Genomic DNA, 22,168 nt, shown 5'->3' with positions numbered 1-22,168 from the left:
TTGCAAGCACTTTTATGTCAAACACTGACTCTCCCAATGAGTCTCCAAAACATTGACAGTCGACATAGTAGCAGTGTACAGCAGGAGAAGAAAAAAAAATATTGCACAAAAAAATGATGTATCACATCTATTCCAGGATGTTTATAAACAAAAAGCATAGAGGTATTTACAGCATGGCTTCTGCCTCCAAGGACCTGTCGGCTTTTCCCCCCCTTATTTGTGCCTATCAACATTGAGGTACTGTATCTCTGTGTATGCTGGTCCTGTTGGGGAGCTGCAGCCTGTGCACTTCCTATCCCTGACGGAACACAAAAGCATGTCGTCGTAGGGCTATACAACAAAAGCATGTCGTCGTAGGGCTATACAACAAAAGCATGTCGTCGTAGGGCTATACAACAAAAGCATGTCGTCGTAGGGCTATACAACAAAAGCATGTCGTCGTAGGGCTATACAACAAAAGCATGTCGTCGTAGGGCTATACAACAAAAGCATGTCGTCGTAGGGCTATACAACAAAAGCATGTCGTCGTAGGGCTATACAACAAAAGCATGTCGTTGTAGGGCTATACAACAAAAGCATGTTGTCGTAGGGCTATACAACAAAAGCATGTCGTCGTAGGGCTATACAACAAAAGCATGTCGTCGTAGGGCTATACAACAAAAGCATGTCGTCGTAGGGCTATACAACAAAAGCATGTCGTCGTAGGGCTATACAACAAAAGCTCCACATTTCAGGTGTGAAACATGTGTTACAAAATATTATGCTGCGAGGAAACATCAGTTCTGCCTTGAGATAATAGGGCCACCAATATACTGTATTGGAGTGTGGTGTCACTTTAATGTACAGTGCCTTCAGAAAGTATTCATACCCCTCGGCTTATTCCACATTTTGTTGCTACACAGCCTGAAATCAAAATGGATTCAATAGATTTTCTTTCTCACACACTTACACACAATACCCCACAAGCGTCCTTCTTTTCACTCAGGTTAGTATTGTGGAGTCACTATAATGTTGTTGATCCATCCTCAGTTTTCTCCTATCACAGCCATTAAACTCTATAACTGTTTTGAAGTCACCATTGGCCTCATGGTGAAATCCCCGAGAGGTTTTCTTCCTCTCTATCAACTGAGTTAGGAAGGAGGCCTGTATCTTTGTAGTGACTGGGTGTATTGACACACCATCCAAAGTGTAATTAATAACTTCAGCATGCTCAAAGGGATATTCAATGTCTGTCTGCCCCGCCCCCAGGCTGTAATAAAGCAGTGTGAATACTTTCTGTAGGCACTGTATATAAACCATCACATTACTTTATAGAATTGGTCATATTCAACCGAGAAATTATCCAGTTGAGCTGCACTATGTCACATCCACGGATCAATTCAATGTGACGTTGAATAAATGTATACAGGTTGAATGTTTGGATGAGTGACATCTTTTATCCACGACAGGAGCTGCCAAATGTGACTGTTAGTGTGGTAAATGTAGCTGGACATCCACAACTCACCGTTAACTGAGCATTGAACATGCCCCATAAAACGTACAATATGCTCTTGGTACAGGTAATATTTAGTGCATGTTGGTTTGACCTCTCACAGGCTGTGTTATGCCTTGGTAAAACTCAAACCAATTTTTAAACATCTAGAAAAGAAAATAAGTTGTGAATGGAACGACTAACAGTCTCCGTTTTTTCTTGGTGAAAATGAGAGAATAACTTGACTGTTAAAATACCATTATCCATATCAAGAACCTCATGTTAGAGCTCACGAATTGTGTCAACCATATGGCCAGGTTCTGTCCATCCTGATAGTCCCATAGTTTGCAGGCCCATATTCCATTGTTCAATTGCCCCCAAGTGAACCATACCCCCAGTGCAGTCAGTACAGTGCAGTGGGGGCAGGGCAAGGCTACAAGTGGTGGTTCTTGGAGAGGTATGCGATGAGCGCTACAGCCACGCCCACATATATGCCTGTGCCGATGGTGATTGACAGCACAGCCAGGAAGAGGGCACGTCTGGAGCTGGAGCCGGCCAAGTGTAAGTCCCCCTTAGACACCGCCTTGTTCGTCTGAGAGAGAGAGAGAGAGAGAGAGAGAGAGAGAGAGAGAGACCGAGGGCAAAGGGGAGAGAGAGACAGAATTACCCAATTAATAGGAGGAAATTAAACAGTAAATTGGCCCTTTCCAGTGAAATGTATGGGGGATCTTGTGGAGGCGCTCAGCAAAACATGGCAACCCACAGCGGATAAATAACTAAATCCGCTGCGACTCAACTCTCCAACTGGGCCTGTATAATTCTGAAGTCCACAAGACATTATCAAGACTAAATAGGGATACTAAATAGGGATATTCTGATTAATATAGCTCAATACCCTAGAAGTATTCCTTATTATGTCATCTATATACCGCCCTGACCTCCCCTATTACCTTGCTGAGGACCATTCTTGGTTTGTTAGCAAGCAGGCCTTTTATCTTTAGCATTATGGGTAGCAATCAAAAGGCCGCCTGTAGACAGGCCCCCTCTAACATTGTTAATTGTGCAAGTTTGAATACCAAAACATTTATTAATGAACACAATCCTCATTTAAAGATTCCAGACAAAGTTCATCACGAGGTGGGTAGCGGCTGAAAGCTGATAACCTTACCGATGCTTGGCCCAAGGTTGAAAAAAAACTGTCCTTTGGGTAAATGGAGGGTGAAGACAGGAGATTAAGGGATTGTGATGTTTTTATCTTGTTATTTTCTATGTTCAGACAGGAGCATAACATAGACTCATGTGGAGGGCTCCCTGGGGCAAGAAAACTTTATTTCACATTTTAATGTAGAGTGAACACAATGTTACAGCGAAACAACTGATGCAGAGGGAGGAAGGGCGTCAGAGGAGATGGAGTCCTGCGGGCTATTGAAAGCTCCATTATGATTTTTTTTCTTCTAAAATGATTGGAATTTGATGCCATGTTTTTTTCTGTGTGAATGTGGCCCGTGACAGGGTAGCTGAAATATTAATGCATGTAGCCGACCCCAGAGTCCCACGGGAGCCCCGCTGAGACGTTAGCTTTACACCATCACTCAGACACAGTACGTCAGCGATAGAGAGGACAAAGAAAGAGGGAGAGTGAGGAAAGGGTAGTCGTAACAAGGAATGACTAAAGCGGTGCTGTGGTAGTCAATTAAACCATAGTACTTATAGCATACAAGAGGTACTCATGGTCTGTTCGTTTTAGCTCACGTTCTTCTCAAGGTAGCCACGAATGTGTTTTCATTTAGAGGAACCTATGATTACTTAATATGCAAATTGCAATTGTGAAGGTTATGCTTCACGGCCATGCAGTACTACTGCAGGCCACACATAATATAGTTGTAACCGTACGACCAAGAATGGCGCTGGAGGGGGTGCCTTGTGAAAATTCGGCAGCGAGTGGGTAACCCGCCTCTACCATCAGTTCTATTGGCCAACGTGTAATCACTGGAGAATAAAATGGATGAGCACCGTTCGAGACTATCTCAACGACGTGACATTAACAAGTGTAATATCTTATGTATCACGAGTACAGTGGCTTGCAAAAGTATTCATCCCCCTGGCATTTTTCCTATTTTGTTGCCGTACACCCTGGAATTAACATAGATTTGTGGGGGGTTTGTATCATTTGATTTACACAACATGCCTACCACTTTGAAGATGCAATTTTTTAAAATTGTGAAACAAACAAGAAATAAGACCAAAAAAAACAGAAAACTTGAGTGTGCATAACTACTCAGCCCCCCAAAGTCAATATCACCTTTTGCAGAAATTACAGCTGCAAGTGTCACGCCCTGACCTTAGAGATCCTTTTTATGTCTCTATTTAGGTTTGGTCAGGGTGTGAGTTGGGGTGGGCATTCCATGTTTTGTGTTTCTCAATCAGGAACAGCTGTCTATCGTTGTCTCTGATTGGGAACCATACTTAGGTACCCTTTTCCCACCTGTGTTTGTGGGAAGTTAACTTTGTTTGATGGCACATAGCCTTAAGCTTCACGGTTTGTTTGGTTTATTGTTTTGTCAGCGTCATTTCTTAAATAAAGTCAAATGTACGCTGCACCTTGCTCCTCATCCTTCAACACCTTTGACAGCAAGTCTCTTGGGGTATGTCTCTATAAGCTTGGCACAATTAGCCACTGGGATTTTTGCCCATTCTTCAAGGCAAAACTGCTCCAGCTCTTTCAAGTTGGATGGGTTCTGCTGGTGTACAGCAATCTTTAAGTCATACCACAGATTCTCAATTGGATTGAGGTCTGGGCTTTGACTAGGCCATTCCAAGACATTTAAATGTTTCCCCTTAAACCACTCACATGTTGCTTTAGCAGTAAGCTTAGGGTCATTGTCCTGCTGGAAGGTGAACCTCCGTCCCAGTCTCAAATCTCTGGAAGACTGAAACAGGTTTCCCTCAAGAATTTCCCTGTAGTTAGCGCCATCCATCATTCCTTCAATTCCGACCAGTTTCCCAGACCCTGCAGATGAAAAACATCCCCACAGCATGATGCTGTCACCACCATGGGTGTGAGAGGTGTTGGTTTTGCGCCAGACAGAGTTTTCCTTGATGGACAAAAAGCTTCATTTTAGTCTCATCTGACCAGTGTACCTTCTTCCATATGTTTCGGGAGACTCCCACATGCCTTTTGGCAAATACCAAACGTGTTTGCTTATTTTTTTTCTTACGCAAATGGCTTTTTTCTGGCCACTCTTCAAAGCCCAGCTCTATGGAGTATACGGCTTAAAGTGGTCCTTTGGACAGATACTCTAATCTCCGCTGTGGAGCTTTGCAGCCCCATCAGGATTTATCTTTGGTCACTTTGTTGCCTCTTTGATTAATGGCCTCCTTGCCTTGTCCGTGAGTTTTGGTGGGCGGCCCTCTCTTGGCAGGTTTGTTGTGGTGCCATATACTTTACTTTTAATAATGGATTTAATGGTGCTCCGTGGGATGTTCAAAGTTTTGGATATTTTCTTATAATCCAACCCTGATCTGTACTTCTCCACAACTTTGTCACTGACCTGTTTAGAGAGCTCCTTGGTCTTCATGGTGTCGCTTGCTTGGTGGTGCCCCTTGCTTAGTGGTGTTTCAGACTCTGGGGCCTTTCAGAACAGGTGTATATATACTGAGATCATGTGACAGATCATGTGACACACAGATGGACTTTATTTAACAAATTATGTCACTTCTGAAGGTAAATGGTTGCACCAGATCTTATTTGGGGGCTTCATAGCAAAGGGGGTGAATACATACGCACGCACCACTTTTCCATATTTTTTTATTTTTTGAAACAAGTAATTTTTTTCATTTCACTTCACCAATTTGGACTATTTTGTGTATGTAATTCAATCCTCCTTATTCCTGCTTACAAGCAAAAACTAAAGCTGGAATACCAGTGACCATACGTACATATCCCAACCAGAAGCCATGGATTACAGGCAACATCCGCACTGAGCTAAAGGCTAGAGCTGCCGCTTTCAAGGAGCGGGACACTAATCTGGACGCTTATAAGAAATCCCGCTATGCCCTCAGACGAACCAACAAAACAGGCCAAGCGTCAATACAGGACAAAGATTGAATCCTACTACATCGGCCCTAATGCTAATCGGATGTGGAAGGGCTTGCAAACTATTACGGACTACAAAGGGAAACCCAGCCACGAGCTGCACTGATGACGCAATACCATAGGGCCCACAAAGCTCATCCCTAAGTTAAGGACCCTGGGACTAAACACCTCCCTCTGCAACTGCATCCTGGACTTCAAGTCGGCCCCAACCACCCACCTCCCTCTGCAACACCATATCTGTCACGATGATCCTCAACATGGGGGGCCCACAGGGGTGCGTGCTTAGGCCCTTCTTGTATTCCTTGTTTACCCACGACTGCATGGCCAACCATGACTCCAACACCATCATTAAGTTTGCTGACGCCACAACAGTGGTAGGCCTGATCAGCAACAATGATTAGACAGCCTATAGGGAGGTCAGAGACCTGGCAGTGTAGTGCCAGGACAACAACCTCTCTATCAATGTGAGCAAGACAAAGGAGCTGATCGTGGACTACAGGAAAAAAGGGCCAAACAACCCCCATTCACATCGACAAGGCTGTAGTGGAGCAGGTCGAGAATTTCAAGTTTCTTGGTGTCCACATCACCAACAAACTAACATGGTCCAAAACACACCATGAAGAGGGCAAGACAACACCTTTTCCTCCTCAGGAGACTTAAAAGATTTGGCATGGGTCTCCAGATCCTCAAAAAGTTCTAAAGCTGCAACATCGAGAGTATCCTGCATCACCGCCTGGTATGGCAACTGCTCGGCATCCTACCATAAGGCACTATAGAGGGTAGTGAGTACAGCCCAGTACATCACTGGCGCCAAGCTTCCTGCCATCCAGGACCTATAAACTAGGCGGTGTCAGATGAAGGCCCCAAAAAATTGTCAAAGACTCCAGTCATTCAAGTCATAGACTGTCCTCTCTACTACCATAAGGCAAGCGGTACCGGAGCGCCAAAAGGCTCCTTAAAAAACTTATTTGGGATCGGTGTCCCTTCCACAGGTCGGTTGAGCTAACGTGGGCTAATGCGATTAGCATGAGGTTGTAAGTAACAAGAATATTTCCCAGGACATAGACATATCTGATATTGGCAGAAAGCTTAAATTCTTGTTAATCGAACTGCACTGTCCAATTTACAGTAGCTATTACAGTGAAATAATACCATGCTATAGTTTGAGGAGAGTGCATAATTTTGAACATGAAAAGTTATTAATAAACAAATTAGGCACACTTGGGCAGTCTTGATACAAAATTTTGAACAGAAATGCAATGGTTCATTGGAAATGCAATGGTTCAAGTCTAAAACTTTGCACATGCACCGGTGCCATCTAGTGGCCAGAATCTAAATTGCACCTGGGCTGGAATAATAAATCATGGCCTTTCTCTTGCATTTCAAAGATGGTACAAAAACAATACAAAAGTACAGTTTTTTTGTATCATCTTTTATCAGATCTATTGTGTTATAGTCTACTACATTCCTTTCATATTTCCACAAACTTCAAAGTGTTTCCTTTCAAATGGTACCAAGAATATGCATATCCTTGCTTCAGGGCCTGAACTACATGCAGTTAGATTGGGGTATGTCATTTTTGGGGAAAATTGAAAAAAAAGGGGCTAATACTTAAGAGGTAACAGATTCTACCCCGAAGCCATAAGACTGCTGAACAATTAATCAAAGGCCACCCTGACTATTTACATTGACAACCCCCCTCCCCCTTTGTTTTTATACTGCTGCTACTCACTGTTTATTATCTATGCTTGGCCCCTTTATCTCTACCTATATGTACAAATTACCTCGACTAACCTGTACACTTGCACATTGACTCGGTTTTGGTACCCCCTGTATATAGCTTCGGTATTGTTATTTTATTGTGTTACTTTTTATTTTATTTAGTAAATATTTTCTTAACTCTTTCTTGAATTGCGTTGTTGGTTAAGGGCTTGTAAGTAAGCATTTCATGTTGTATTCGGCGCATGTGACAAATACAATTTGATTTGATTTAAGGCTGTGTTTTTCAAGTCAGCCCAATTCTGATATTTTTTTCACTAATTGGTATTTTTTCATATCATATCAGCTCTTTTGTCAATAATTGGTAAAAAGATCAGAATTGGGCTGCCTGTGTAACAGCCTATGCTGTTCAAGGTTACAGAGTTGGGGCTAATTGATAATTGTGAACACCAGGCTGGCAGCGGAGATGTCATTCAGTGGAACCGGTCCGTCCTGTCATGACAATTTCATTTTCACACCAAACAGTTCCAAAGGACAGAGGTGTTGGAATAATTGACACATAGTTCAATTCAAATGTGTTACCAGTGTGTGAAAAGACCATAACCAATCATGTGGAATCACAGGGAGGGATAACACCACCTTTGTGTTAGGATCTGTGTAACTTGTGACCCAAGTTGTGGGATCGTCCATAAATTCCAGGCTTTTATGTTCAACAGAACCAGGATTCTTCTCTTGCTCCATCATATAAACTAGATAAACTTAATAGGTTAAGTGAACATGCATTTTCTCTCATAGTTCTCATGATGCCTAGAATTATTAAATATGCACATGCCATGCCAAAACATAAATATTGTCACAAGGACAAATGTTTTCCATTACAATGATCAATACAATAGCAGTTTTAATGTAGTCTGGAGGAGAGACACAGCTGTCATCCAGTCCACTGCTTTCTGTAATACAGAAAAATCGAATTCAGTCAATGTGATCGAATATCTTTCCACTGACACATGATCGTGGAGTGCCATTGTTAACAAAGCAAACACGTCCACGGTGTGTGCTGATGCCTCCTTAGTCTACATAAGGTTCCTCTGTACACTTACCCCTGTGGCCCTGCAATGCAAACTCAAGTCAAATAGATGTATGTAATGGTTCCTGTCAGGACATACATTTCAGTCCTTGAGCGCAGGGAGTTCTGTGCTCTATTTATATTACTGGCGTATGTCTAGGCCTGAGGAACAGAGAATTCGGTTTTTGGATTCAGTCCTGTCTGCAGCCTCAGTTAGAAGCTTTCATGGAAGGCTATTATCTTGTTTTTCATTTGACTCACCGCGGATAAAATGTGCTTGAATCAATGAGGACATTACCTAATGACTTACTATGTCAACAAGACTAACCCTAGCTCTGAAGAACTTAATGGTACTCCAAACTGTAAAAAGTTTTTTATTGAAGATGTGATTTCACCCTCTTGCCTACGTCCCTCAATGACAAATATACTACAGACGTATTTACAAGAGAGAAGGCCAATAATATATTACGCAATAATCGCTTCATTTTCAGATCGATTAAAAATCCTCCTACTTGAAAATTGGTAATATAAACTTAAAACCTAGTACTCATTAGAGATAAGGATATATACAAAACAAGGTAATCATCTTTTAAAAAAGGAAGCATAATGATTTCTCAAATCAAAAAGCTTAATTCTTGGAAGCCAAGGTAATCAAGGTAATTCAAACAATTCATTTACGTTTTTGCTGCTGCTTCCCATTGAGGTCAAATATACTCTCTTATGTATATAATAGATTACATTTACTGTGTTTGGGTGGACAACCCACCCCTAACACACACACACACACACACACACAAATCCGCACACAGTCTCTGTCCAACTGTCCAACTCCAAACAATGCTACCATGAGGACCAAAGGCTGATGATCATCCCCTGCGTGGGGATCCCTGATCCATGGTTAATCTGGGCTTGATTGTATTATTTCATTTGAAGAGATCAAACTCCCACCCACTGCCTCCAACATACAGAGCCATGACTGCATGGAACTCCCATCTCCAATTACTCAAGCAAACAGCAAAATTACCTTTGAAAAATAGACAAAACAACATTTTATGGGACGGCTGGGACTGTGGGGACACACAAACACACATTTTAGTTGTATCGTTTGTACCATCATTTTTGTATATCGTTGTATTTTACATCTGTGTGACTTTCCTTGTCTGTCACTGTATCAGAGTTTTGTTGCTTGCCATGTTTAGTGTTTTTTTGTGGTTCCCAGGAAGAATAGCTGCTGCTTCGGAAAAAGCTAATGGGGATTCTAATAAACCAATAAACCAAAAAATATACCAAACCGAAAAACAACATAGTTCTAGTGGAAGTCTGAGAAAGATTTCACTACGTCACCGGAGCACAACGTATGTTTGCTGTTGTTGAACGCTGTCGAACGCAGAAAACTGAACTAAAGAACTCAAATCTGAAGTTTTTTTATCACTCTAGTCTCTGTGTTTGATGTAACACACATTTCCGCAGGGGGGAGGGGGAGTCGGGCATGACACAAACAATGACCTTCACTATCTCCAAGTTGTGAGTACACATGCACAGTATAATCATTCACAGAGTTATGCGAAGGTAATATAGGCCTTTGTTAACATGACAATGAACCATAATAGATCTGTGTTGTCTATCACATTACATACAGTGTACAAAACAGAATATGAGTAATTTCTGCATACTTGAAAAGGTCAGCGGACATGGTTGTTTCGGCTGCCTGCAGAATTGTAAATGAGGACAATGAAACATGCAGGTGGACATGAAAATGACTGATGAATGTGTACAAAACATTAGGAACACCTTCCTAATATTTTGCCCTCAAAACAGCCTCAATTTCTTGGGGCATGGACTCTACAAGTTGTCGAAAGCATTCCACAGGAATGCTGGCCCCTGTTGACTCCACTGCTTCTCACAGTTGTGTCAAGTTGGCTGGATGTCCTTTGGGTGGTGGCCCATTCTTGACACACACAAGAAACTGTTGAGTGTGAAAAACCCAGCAGTGTTGCAGTTCTTGACACACTCAAACTGGTGCGCCTGGCACCTACTACCATAACCCATTCAAAAGGGTACTTCGTTTTTATTTAACCTTTATTTAACTAGGCAAGTCAAATTCTAATTTACAATGACGGTCTACCCCGGCCATTCCCGGACGACACTGGGCCAATTGTGCGCCGGGCCTGTGACTCCCAATCACAGCCGGATGTGATACAGCCTAGATTCGAACCAGGGACTGTAGTGATGCCTATTATACTGAGGTGCAGTGCCTTAGACTGCTGCGCCACTTAGGAACCCTTAAATCTATTGTCTTGCCTATTCAGCCTCTGAACGGTAAACACAATCCATGCCTCAATTGTCTCAACGCTTAAAAATCCTTCTTTAACCTGTCTCCTCCCCTTCATCGACACTGATTGTAGTGGATTTAACAAGTGACATCAAAAAGGGATCATAGCTTTCACCTGGATTCACCTGGTCAGTCTGTGTCATGGAAAGAGCAGGTGTTCCTAATGTTTTGTGCACTCAGTGTATGAGAGATATCTCTATAGAATGGCTTCGATGTTATTATTTAAAGGATAAGAGGAGGATAACATACTGAGATCAAGATTTATTAGTGACTCTCATGAGCCCTTCAAAAATACAGACGGTTTGTTTCAGATGACTGACAAATGTAACAAAATGCCACATTGATCCCAGTCTGTGTCTCGTTATTCTAACTATCCTCAGTTTTAACTACAGGATGCCACATAGGGTGTTGTTGAGTCTTACAGACACTACCATTTTCCACCTAGCCCTCCCCAGCAGTTAAATGAGCATACTAAGTATGTAAATATGATTAACAACCCTATTGTTCTGCACAGGCGAGAAACAGTTCTCTGTAATTACTGGTTCAATTTAAGTTGGCTTAATGAATTACAATCAAATCAAAACCAAAACGAATTAACCACGGAGCAACCGCAGTTCCTCAGATGCAGTAAGGAGAAAGAGAGAACAACCATTTTCAGAATGAAAAACGTGTTTTACAAACACATTAGACAATTATCTTCTACCCTTGAGATCTGAGGGCGTTGACTGAAAATAATCTTTCACATTTCAACAAAACACTTAGTGCTCCTACACTATCATCCACAGGGACATACATGTACTGTATACACTACATGAAAGCATAGGTCATTGTGGATATACAGTGACAAGAAAAAGTATGTATGTGAACCCTTTGGAAATACCATAAAATGTGATCTGATCTTCATCTAGGTCACAACAATAGACAAACACAGTCTGCTTAAACTAATAGCACACAAACGATTATGGGTTTTCATGTCTTTATTGAACACACCGCGTAAACATTCACCGTGCAGGATGGGAAAAGTATGTGAACCCTTGGATTTAATAACTGGTTGACCCTCCTTTGGCAGCAATAACAACCAAACATTTTCTGTAGTTGCGGATCAGACATGCACAACGGTCAGGAGGAATTTTGGGCCATTCCTTTTTACAAAACTGTGGAATGCTGTGGAATGTCCAGGTGCACTTTTGCAAACTTTTTTTTTTGGACAGCAGTGGCTTCTTCCGTGGTGTCCTCCCATGAACACCATTCTTGTTTAGTGTTTTACGTATGTAGACTCGTCAACAGAGATGTCAGCATGTTCCAGAGATTTCTGTAAGTCTTTAGCTGACACTAGGATTCTTCTTAACCTCATTGAGCATTCTGCACTTTGCTCTTGCAGACATCTTTGCAGGACAGCCACTCCTATGGAGAGTAGCAACAGTGCTGAACTTTCTCCATTTATAGACAATTTGTTTTACAGTGGACTGATGAACATCAAGGCTTTTAGAGATACTTTTGTAACCCTTTCCAGCTTTATGTAGGTCAACTATTCTTAATCTTAGGTCTTCTGAGATCTCTTTTGTCCGAGGCATGGTTCACATCAGGCATTGCTTCTTGTGAATAGCAAACTCAATTTTTGTGAGTGTTTTTAATAGCGCAAGGCAGCTCTAACCAACATCTCCAATCTCGTCTCATTGATTCGACTCCAGGTTAGTTGACTCCTGACTCCAATTGGCTTTTGGAGAAGTCATTAGCCGAGGGGTTCACATACTTTTTCCGACCTACACTGTGAATGTTTAAATTATGTACTCAATATAGACAAGAAAAATACAACAAGTTGTGTGTTATTAGTTTAAGCACACTGTGTTTGTCTATTGTTGTGACTTAGATGAAGATCAGATCCAATTTGATGACCAATTTTATGCAGAAATCCAGGTAATTCCAAAGGGTTCACATACTTTTTCTTGCCACTGTATCTATGAGTGAAACATTTTTTATACATGGTAAAAACCTTTGCTTTGTGGAATATGTCCGCCATCGCTCAAGGAGGATTTTCGTTCCTAGCTTATTCCATACAAGGCCCACTCTCACAATCGTGCCAAAATATTATGTAAAAAGCTTAGCCAATTTGTGTGGAGCATGTTCTAAAAGCAGTGAATCAGATTATACACACTGGCGTAGCAAAAACAGATTGTTGCAGTTTGGTAACGTAACATTGAGACCTCTCTTTAGGGTGTCGGGACCTATTCAACTTTGCCCATGTGATATGACGGAGATTGATTTAAGTAAGATCTACAGTAATAATAATCATCTTGTGACAAAAAAAGGTCATTATTAAGCTGCACATATAATCCTGTGTTTTTCCCATCACCATCTGTATACACCACCACCTTATTTAAAGAATAACAACTACATGGAAAAAATTATGCTCAGGAGAGTAGTTATAACAATCCCAATTACAATCCTCCTTGATGACACCAATGAATCAAAACAAATTCAGCCAATGACAGAAGAAACGGTTGAGTGTTACAGGTGATAGTAAACATGCCAGGTAAACAACCTCTCCCTCAACATTAACAGCAAAACAAAAGGAGCCGATTGTGGACTTCAGGAGGAACAAGGCTGGACACGCCCCCATCAACAGGGCCGCCGTACACATCTCAGAGAAGATGAAATGGTCTAACCACACGGACAACGTAGTGATGTCACGACAGCGACTCTCCAACCTCAGGAGGCTGAAGAAATTTGGCCTGTCCCAGAGGGCCCGCACAGTGTTCTACAGGAGCAGCACCTGCTCCTGTTACTCCCCCTATGGACATTTTCCCCTCACACCCTCAACGGTCACTTACCTTACCTGCTGCTCCACCTAATGAACAGTCTTTCTCATGCAGCTCTTCCCCCTGCTACATATGTGGACAGTCCAACCCCACAGACTTTTGCCCCCACCCCAACAACAGTCACTGTTGCGGTTGTTAATATGTATATTATAACTTTTTTAAATTAAAATAGTTATAGATTTTTTTTCACTTGATCCCCACACCCCCTCAATGGTCAGGCTTCTCCCCTTATGGTCATTCCCCCACACCCCCTAAACAGTCTTTATTCTGCCTCTACCTCAATGGACATGTATTTATTCATCACTGCCACAGTTGTTATTGTGTATATAGTTCTATTTCCAATGTTGTTTTTTATTACCATATTTTTTATTTTGCCTGGTCCTGCATGTTGGAGTTCAAAGCCTAAGATTTTCACTGTACCCTGCAATCACACCTGCAACCCTGTACATGTGACTATTAAATACTGAAACGGAATCCTAGAAGACTATTCTTGTTTATCCATGCATCTGTGGCTTTGATAATGGAAATCCTGTGGAGACACACTATACTGGTCTCAACCTAAACTAAATGAGGTGTTACCTACAGTATTCTTACACAGCAGTTAAATGACCATTTAATCTCCAGCAGATCCCGTGTTTAGGCTGTTCAATCTGTTCGGAAGGTGCGCTCCCAGTTTAATCAATCTTTGGGCCAGTAAATGGACCCATGTACTTCTGCACTTCTACATTACATGTGGATGCTACCATGATTACGGATAATCCTGAATGAATCGTGAATAATGCTTTTGAAATTTAGACACACATATCACCCCTAAAAAAATATGGTGGGAGGGGGTATGGTATTTGCGCGTCTAACTTTCTCACTCATCATTATTCATGATTCATTCAGGATTATCCGTAATTATGGTAGCCTCCACGTTAATGTAGAAGTGTTTAGAAACATATGCTATTGTTATTTGTCCCAATAGTTTTGGTCCCCTAGAATAGGGGAACTACATACAAAAAGTGCTGTAATTTCTAAACTGTTCACCCGAAATACACTACCGTTCAAAAGTTTGGGGTCACTTAGAAATGTCCTTGTTTTTGAAAGAAAAGCACATTTTTTGTCCATTAAAATAACATCAAATTGATCATAAATACAGTGTAGACATGGTTAATGTGGAAAATGACTATTGTAGCTCTAAACTGCTGATATTTAATGGAATATCTACATCATGTACAGAGGACCATTATCAGCAACAATCACTGTGTTCCAATGGCACGTTGTGTTAGCTAATCCAAGTTTATCATTTCAAAAGGCTAATTGATCATTAGAAAACCCTTTTGCAATTATGTTAAGCACAGCTCAAAACTGTTGTTTTGATTAAAGAAGCAATACAACTGGCCTTCTTAGACTAGTTGAGTATCGGGACATTTGTGGGTTTGATTACAGGCTCAAAATGCCCAGAAACAAAGACCTTTCTTCTGAAACTTGTAAGTTTATTCTTGTTCTGAGAAATGAAGGCTATTCCATGCGAGAAATTGCCAAGAAACTGAAGATCTTGTACAACGGTGTGTACTACCAATAGTTGAAACTGCTTTTTTGTTGTTGTTGCAATAATCACTGTCCGTCTATGAAAATGCCCATTTTGTTACAGATTTAGCCAGAACCATGCATAATGCACATTCACTAATAATAACACACTTCCTGTAGCAGGTATTATAGGTCTCATAAACAATCTCTCAAGCACAAGCCCACCTGCTAGTGAGTGGCCAGCAATTGTTTATATTTAAAGTCTAGCTAACATGGATCTATTTGCCAGCTAACAAGATAGAACAGTTGAATTGTTATGAACACACCCAGTGTTGCCATGTTCGCAGTTTTCCCACAATTGGGCTACTTTGAAAACTATGTTGTGGGTGAAAATGTATTGGTCGCACGTGGCAGGTTTTTGGGCTATTTCTAAGTTGCACCGCGGCCGCTATGGCATCTCTCTTAAAAACCTATATATTTCACTGTGATCTGCTGCAGACTGTTAGGCAGTGAGTCAGGCTGTTGCTGAGTGAGTGGTGGGGAGGGCCGGAGGGGTGTGTGTGTGTGTGTGTTGAGAGAGCATTACAGCTATTGAGTCACGTGAGTGAGAGGAGAGGAAGCAGCATGCGCGAAACGTGGTATTTAAATTGTTATTACGTAGGCACCTATTTCCAACACTTTTTCAGTAAAACATATTAATTAGCAAAAACTGATGAATATCATAAAATAATGGAAATAATGACTTCGGGCACACTAGAGCACATTACATACATTCGCTCAGAGGGAGTCTAAACTGCATTCCAAAACCTCTTAAAGATCGGACCCTTTTTTTCAATTTCCATCTAAAATTACATACCCAACCCATCTAACTGCCTGTAGCTCAGGACCTGAAGCAAAGATATGCATATTCTTGATACTATTTGAAAGGAAACGTGAAATGAATGAAGGAGAATATAACACATTAGATCTGGTAAAAGATAATACAAAAAAAGAAGAATTAAACGCATTATTTTTTAAATCATCTTTGAAATGTAAGCGAAAAGCTATACATTAAGATAGGATTCTAGGTGTAATTTAGATGTTGTCCACAAGATGGCAGCAGTGTGTGTGTGCAAAGTTCCTGTGAAGAATTACATTACTACCCAACAGTCTGCCAGAAGTTTGCCTAAATGTGCGCAATTGGTCAATTTATACATTTTCAAGTACATAACTATAGGGAGCATACAAAAATGCTATGATAAAAAAAGCACATTTACACACTCCCAGGAATGTCATATATCATTAGAGGATAAGGAAAACTGTATCTAGCAAAGTGTTTAATGCATGCTCAGTTCTTGGATCTCTAGGCTGCCCGAGTGGAAATTTGAAATTGAATTTATGGAACGCCCTAAATTTGTGCCACTTGTGTAGCCTACCTGGAGCAGGCAAACCAATTGAATAAATCGCCTATAAATCACTGTTTATTGTTGTTGTAGCCTTATGTTATGCAATTACTGTTATGCAATTATTAATGGACATGTTTCGTTCATTCAATTGGAAGTTATCAAAATATCGCAATTGCAGATCAATTGTTAGAAAGAATTAGATTGATGGTAACAGATTAGACTACAGGTTAAAAAAAAATCTAAAAAATAAACATTGGTTGTTGTTGACCAGCATATTCAGTTCATATACATATTATTAACATTTAATTCAGTGATTGAAATTAAGACCCCATCCTCAGTAGCCTATTCCAGCAGGCTATTGGGAAACACAAGCACTTCTTACCTCAAAATCTATTAATGTTGGATAAATTTGTCTGTTAATTTGAACTAAGCAAGCTGCTAAATCGTTCAATTCACATCTTGCCTACATCTTGTCTAGGCTACTATAGACTATCTGAAATGAGATGTAGGCCTATCAGGGGCTATAAACTACCTGCCTTTATCTTAGCAAACCCATGTCAAAATTCAATTACAATCCTAAAGCCAGATTTTAGTTTGTAGCCTATGCCTATTGAAATGTCAATCTCACAAATAGGCCATTTATAACGGTGTATAGTCTTAACATCTGGCACATAATAACATCCCAATGGTCAGAAAATAGCCAAAAAGTTTTTTTATGTTCTTCCTCTGTTTCTTGATCAGAGATTTTCAGATCGTCTGTCCAACTTTCATCACTCAAACTCTCCTGTCTGATTTCTCTATAGTTATGCACATCCACAAAGGGGATTTATTTACAATTATAAAACTGGATCGAGCCCTGAATGCTAATTGGTTGGAAGTCCTGGTATATCAGACCATGAAAAATCATACTTTTTACTCTTTTAATTACGTTACAAGTTACTACGATATTCCTTCTTAATTGGCTCGATAACATTATGGGGAAAAAAATGATTTATTATATAAACACATCAACTCCTCTCTTGCTGTGAAAAAGAATGGGGCTAGTTTTCAGGCCTTTTGGCCAGGTTGAGTGGTCCTTGGGCTCAATTTTAGCTAGACCCGGCAACCCTGAACACATCCTTCTGTCCGTCTCCAACTGTTTGAACAGCATGCTAGCCTGTCTACTTTGTTCAGGGTGTTGAAATCATGTGGCCTACCTTGTTTTTCAGAATGAGAACAAGTTCCCAATTCCTTATATAACAGTATTTTATGCTTATGCACATTTATAAAGACCAAACTAGACAGTATAATAGTCTGTGGCTAAAATGCTGCCAGCAGTACACACGTGCAGATAGAAACTGTGCATTCATTCATTTCCAGAATCAATGTTCATTGATACTACCGTTTTAGCAGGGTGTGCTCTTTGCAAAATTTAAGGAGTTGAAACAGAAAAAGGGTATTTGTTAGAAAGGTTACGTTGTCGTCTACTACAGTAAAATATTGTCTCAATGTGTTTCGGTGTCCATATAACCAATTCTGTTGGACCAACCCAAATGCAAATAGCGACTGGAATCCGCTTGTTGTCAAGAGAGGAAGATGATCTTTCATCTTTGTTGTTATGAGTGGCAGGGGGAGGGGCTTGGTGTGTGTGTGTGTGTGTGTGTGTGTGTGTGTGTGTGGGTGTGTGTGCAAATGGGAAGGTGCACAGCATAGGTGCACAGTCACAGCAGAAGGAGCGAAGGAGACAAGACCAAAAAGACAACATGAGAACAAGCAGACATAAGGGTTCATAAAAACTAAAAGATAACATAAATAAACGTGATTCTTACAATACAGGCATTTGGAATATCGAGCTAAAACATAAACTCAAATTAATTCGATATATAGCCCAGCACTAAAATGAAATACTAAATGGCATATTCAAACCAGGGAAATACCCCCATAGAAATGCAATTTAAAATGTTGAAAGAGTTATGCATTTTCCCCAAATAGCATCCCCAGAGATAAATGGAAGGATTTCATTCCAAACCAGCCCGTTCTCCCCCAGGTTTCCCTTGGGTTGGTGCCTAACTAGAGATGAGATCAACCCCTGCTTGAATATGTATTTCACAATTTACTCGCTCTGATAGTTCCCTCTAAGTCCCAGAAGAGATGGGAAGTAGTGTGGCGGTGGTTGCAATATGCATGATCAACGGAGCTCTCCACTCTGCCAGATGAGTCAGAGGGACATAGTCATCCTCAACTGTTTCACTGCAGGTAACAGTAATGAAACTGGAAAGAAACTGTACCCAAACACTTCAGTCCAGCTTGAAAAAAAGAGAAGAGAATCAGGCAACTGAGGGACTTGAAAATCCCCAAATCATTCCTTACCCCAGGAAACTTCCAGGAAAAGAAAAACAGAAACTGTGTCTGCAATGATCTGAGTATTTATTGACAGGACATACGCAGAGAAACTCATCCACGCCTTCTTCTTCTCTCGGATCGACTACGACAAAGCACTGTTTGTAGTGATTTGGCTGGGAGACCCCCAGAGGCTCCAACCAATCCAGAACAGTGCTGTCAGTGTCCTGACCAGGACCAAGAAGTCAGACCGCATCACCCCAATCCTGGCCCAACTCCACTGGCTACTGGTCAACTACCGGATCAACTTCAAAAGTCTCATGCTTGTATTTAAAGCCTTGAATGGATGGAGTCCCACCTACATCAGCGACCTCATCTCAATCAGCAAGCCACCTCGCATTCTCCGCTCCAGCCAATCCCTACTGCTTCATGTCCCCAAGACACGTCTATGGGGGACCGAGCCTTCTGCTCCCTTGCCCATGGAATGGTCTCCCTGACCATCTGAGAGCCACTCCATCACTCTGAACTTTTAAAACTGGCCTTAAAATCCACTACTACGGACTATATATTTCTGAGTCCTAGTCCCAATCTAAAATGTATTTAGCACCTAGCACACTATTGCCATTTTACCTGCTTTCATTCTAAATGTATGATGTTATATATATATATACATATAAAACTCCTCACTAGAGCTTTGAGATAACTAATATAAAGCGCTATACAAATTAAAATGTATTATTATTATACAAAACAGGCTCAAGTTTCAGCCTAATTGCCATCAATTCTGTCAGAGTCAGTCTGGGAGTTTTGCGTTGATGAAAGCCAATTCATGCTTCTCCTTTGAGTTTGAGACAGTAACAGTAGAGAGTAAGGATCCCCCTGGGCACAGACGTCAGTTCAACGTCTATTTTTTAATTACATTTGGTTGACTTTTTAACTAACATGAAATAAAAAAATTATGTCACTATAGCATTGGATTTATGTTCAAAGTTGGGTGAACAAAAGACAAAATTCTCTTAAACTGATTGGCTTTCCAAAAAGTCATCAATGTATCACATTGATACGTCGTGACAACAGAATAGGAGGAAGAAAAATACTAATGAGCAAAAACTGCAGCTAATACTGTGCAGAAATCCAAGTCATTCTGACAGATTCATTTACCTTTTAACAAACAACCCAGTAGCTATACAGTTGCCTATCTAATAGAGAGGGTGGGGGAGGGGTGTGGGTCCCCTGCAATCTCACCCATGAAATCTAGATTGGTTGTGATTAAAGCTTTTTTCCCCCTACATCACGTCGCCCCAAAGAGCTGTGTATTGATTGCTTCGTTCCTTCTCAAAAGGAGGAAATTAATTGGAGTGTTGAGCTGAACAAAAGGTAACGGGAACCAATTAAAATGGGGCAACGGCCTTTAGTTGCTCTTGAGATGCAGAAACCAAGTGCACCACTCAAAACACAGCTCTTATTAACGTTCTACCAATCGACACAGAAGCTGCTTTCTGCTCTGCTTTGAGCGTGAATCTGAGGCACATCTTCACAGAGAGGCCCATAAGCAATAACCTGATCTTGATTAAAGTGCACTCAAGGTGATTGATATTTGAAACAAACTCCCGGGGGAGGTGTTGAAAGGAAATCTATGCTATGGCACACACTCTGTATGTGTGGGCTGTAGACAACATGGATTATCTTTATATTACACAAATACAGGTTGGAGAAGAAAATTGTTGAGCCTTACTGAAGCAGTTCCTTTGTCAATCTATGCATGGTTTTCCATCCAATTATCACATTGTCAGATTACCCAATTTACATAAATGTAAATACCAATAATGTTCTTAATTATGTTCTGGCTTCTACCTCTTGATCCAATAAACACATGTCAGTGCCGATCCATTCTGCACAAACAGGAAGTTGTGTCTATACATTTTTTGAAGAGATGATTTCAACAGCTTTTGTGTGTACGTAGGTGGCTTTCTCAAGACTGCATTTCCCTTGATTTCATTATGTTTTGCAGACCACCTTCGATTTTCCTAAAATGCCAACGTGGACAACTCATAGGAAGAAGATGATCCGCAGATATTTAATTCATGAGATTCCTCCGGTAATTTTGTATACATTTTAGACAATAGTTCTGAAAGTAGTCGATCACGAGCCAAAAGTGGACCCAGAAAATGACGTACTACGCCACATATGTGCATTGCTCTCTCTTTCCCTCTGCATCTTGCTAACTGGAACTCAAATGGCGAGGGGCTGAAACTCATTGGCTGAAACTCGAATTGCTAGGGGGGGCGGGCCCAAGTGTGGGAAAATTTAGGGAAAATGGCGCTGCACCGCTTCCAGAAAACAGTCACTTCGTGGCTAATTGAGGAAAGACAGTCATTCTGCTCATAGATTATGCAGATACGGGGCGGCAGGTAGCCTAGTGGTTAGAGCATTGGGCCAGTAACTGAAACGTTGCTAGATCGAATCCCTGAGCTGACAAGGTAAAAAATGGTCTTTCTGCCCCTGAACAAGGTTGTTCCGAGGCAGTCATTGTAAATAAGAAATTGTTTTTAACTGACTTGCCTAGTTAAATACAGGTTAAATAAATAAAATATGAACTATAGAATCGACACATCCAGCCCAAAGTGGGAGGTTTCAAAAAAGAGACTTACTAGTTGCCAAAGTTCTGGAGCATGTCTAACATGCTTGTGGATGGGTTTTCAATTCACTGAGACTCAAAACGTTTTCCTGTTCCTTTCAGGAACTTATAATGGTTGCTTTGAATAGCTTATCTTTGATGATACCCTAAACCAGGGGTGTCAATTTCATTCCATGGAAGGCCTAGTGTCTGTGGGGTTTTCCTGTCAACTAAGACAACCAGATGGGGAGAGTTCTTTACTAATTAGTGACCTTAATTAATCAATCAAGTACAAGTGAGGAGCAAAAGCCAGCAGACAATCCCTCCGTGGATTGAGTTTGAAACGTGCCCTAAAGCACTTCAAAACCTACCACCATGGCGATGTGGCTTTCTGTTTTAATTTCAGCCTGCAACAGTTTGTATCCTGTGCCTACAAGGCTTTGTAGTTGAATTTTAGGAAATTGATTTTAGCGTGGGCTGTGTTGCCCATGCCAACCGAGCAGACTTTATAAAAACCTGGAGCATAAGAGAGAGATGTAGGTGTTTGAGACGTGACGTGCAGTCAGACCAGAGTGATTCAGTGTGGGTTGCAGGCTGCTGCCAGAGGCTTCGAGCAGCTCACAAGAGATATGAGATCATTACACACATACAGAAAACAACTGTCTAACATCTTCATCAAGCCCACTCTCATCTATCAACTGAATCAATGTCCTTTTGCTCATTTTCCTGGTTCTAAGACGCAATCAAGATGGTAACACTATACAAAGTACAAGGTTACATGTTTTTATAGAGGATTTATGTTGTACATGGTGTGAAACAACAGGGAATTTTC

General features: G+C 41.0%; 1 protein-coding gene across 1 annotated transcript in view; it reads right to left on the bottom strand.

The window, feature by feature from the left end:
- Positions 1 to 1,221: 1,221 nt before the first annotated feature.
- Positions 1,222 to 22,168, bottom strand: part of LOC112252903 (synapse differentiation-inducing gene protein 1) — a 46,482-nt gene continuing 25,535 nt past the window's right edge. The window contains exon 4 of the mRNA XM_024424597.2: positions 1,222 to 2,063. Coding sequence (XP_024280365.1) covers positions 1,905 to 2,063 — 159 coding nt within the window. The 3' untranslated portion in view covers positions 1,222 to 1,904. The remainder of the gene's footprint in view (positions 2,064 to 22,168) is intronic.

Source organism: Oncorhynchus tshawytscha, linkage group LG06 (assembly GCF_018296145.1).
Source record: "Oncorhynchus tshawytscha isolate Ot180627B linkage group LG06, Otsh_v2.0, whole genome shotgun sequence".
Taxonomy (NCBI): Eukaryota; Metazoa; Chordata; class Actinopteri; order Salmoniformes; family Salmonidae; genus Oncorhynchus; species Oncorhynchus tshawytscha.
This window is presented reverse-complemented; position numbering and strand designations above follow the sequence as displayed.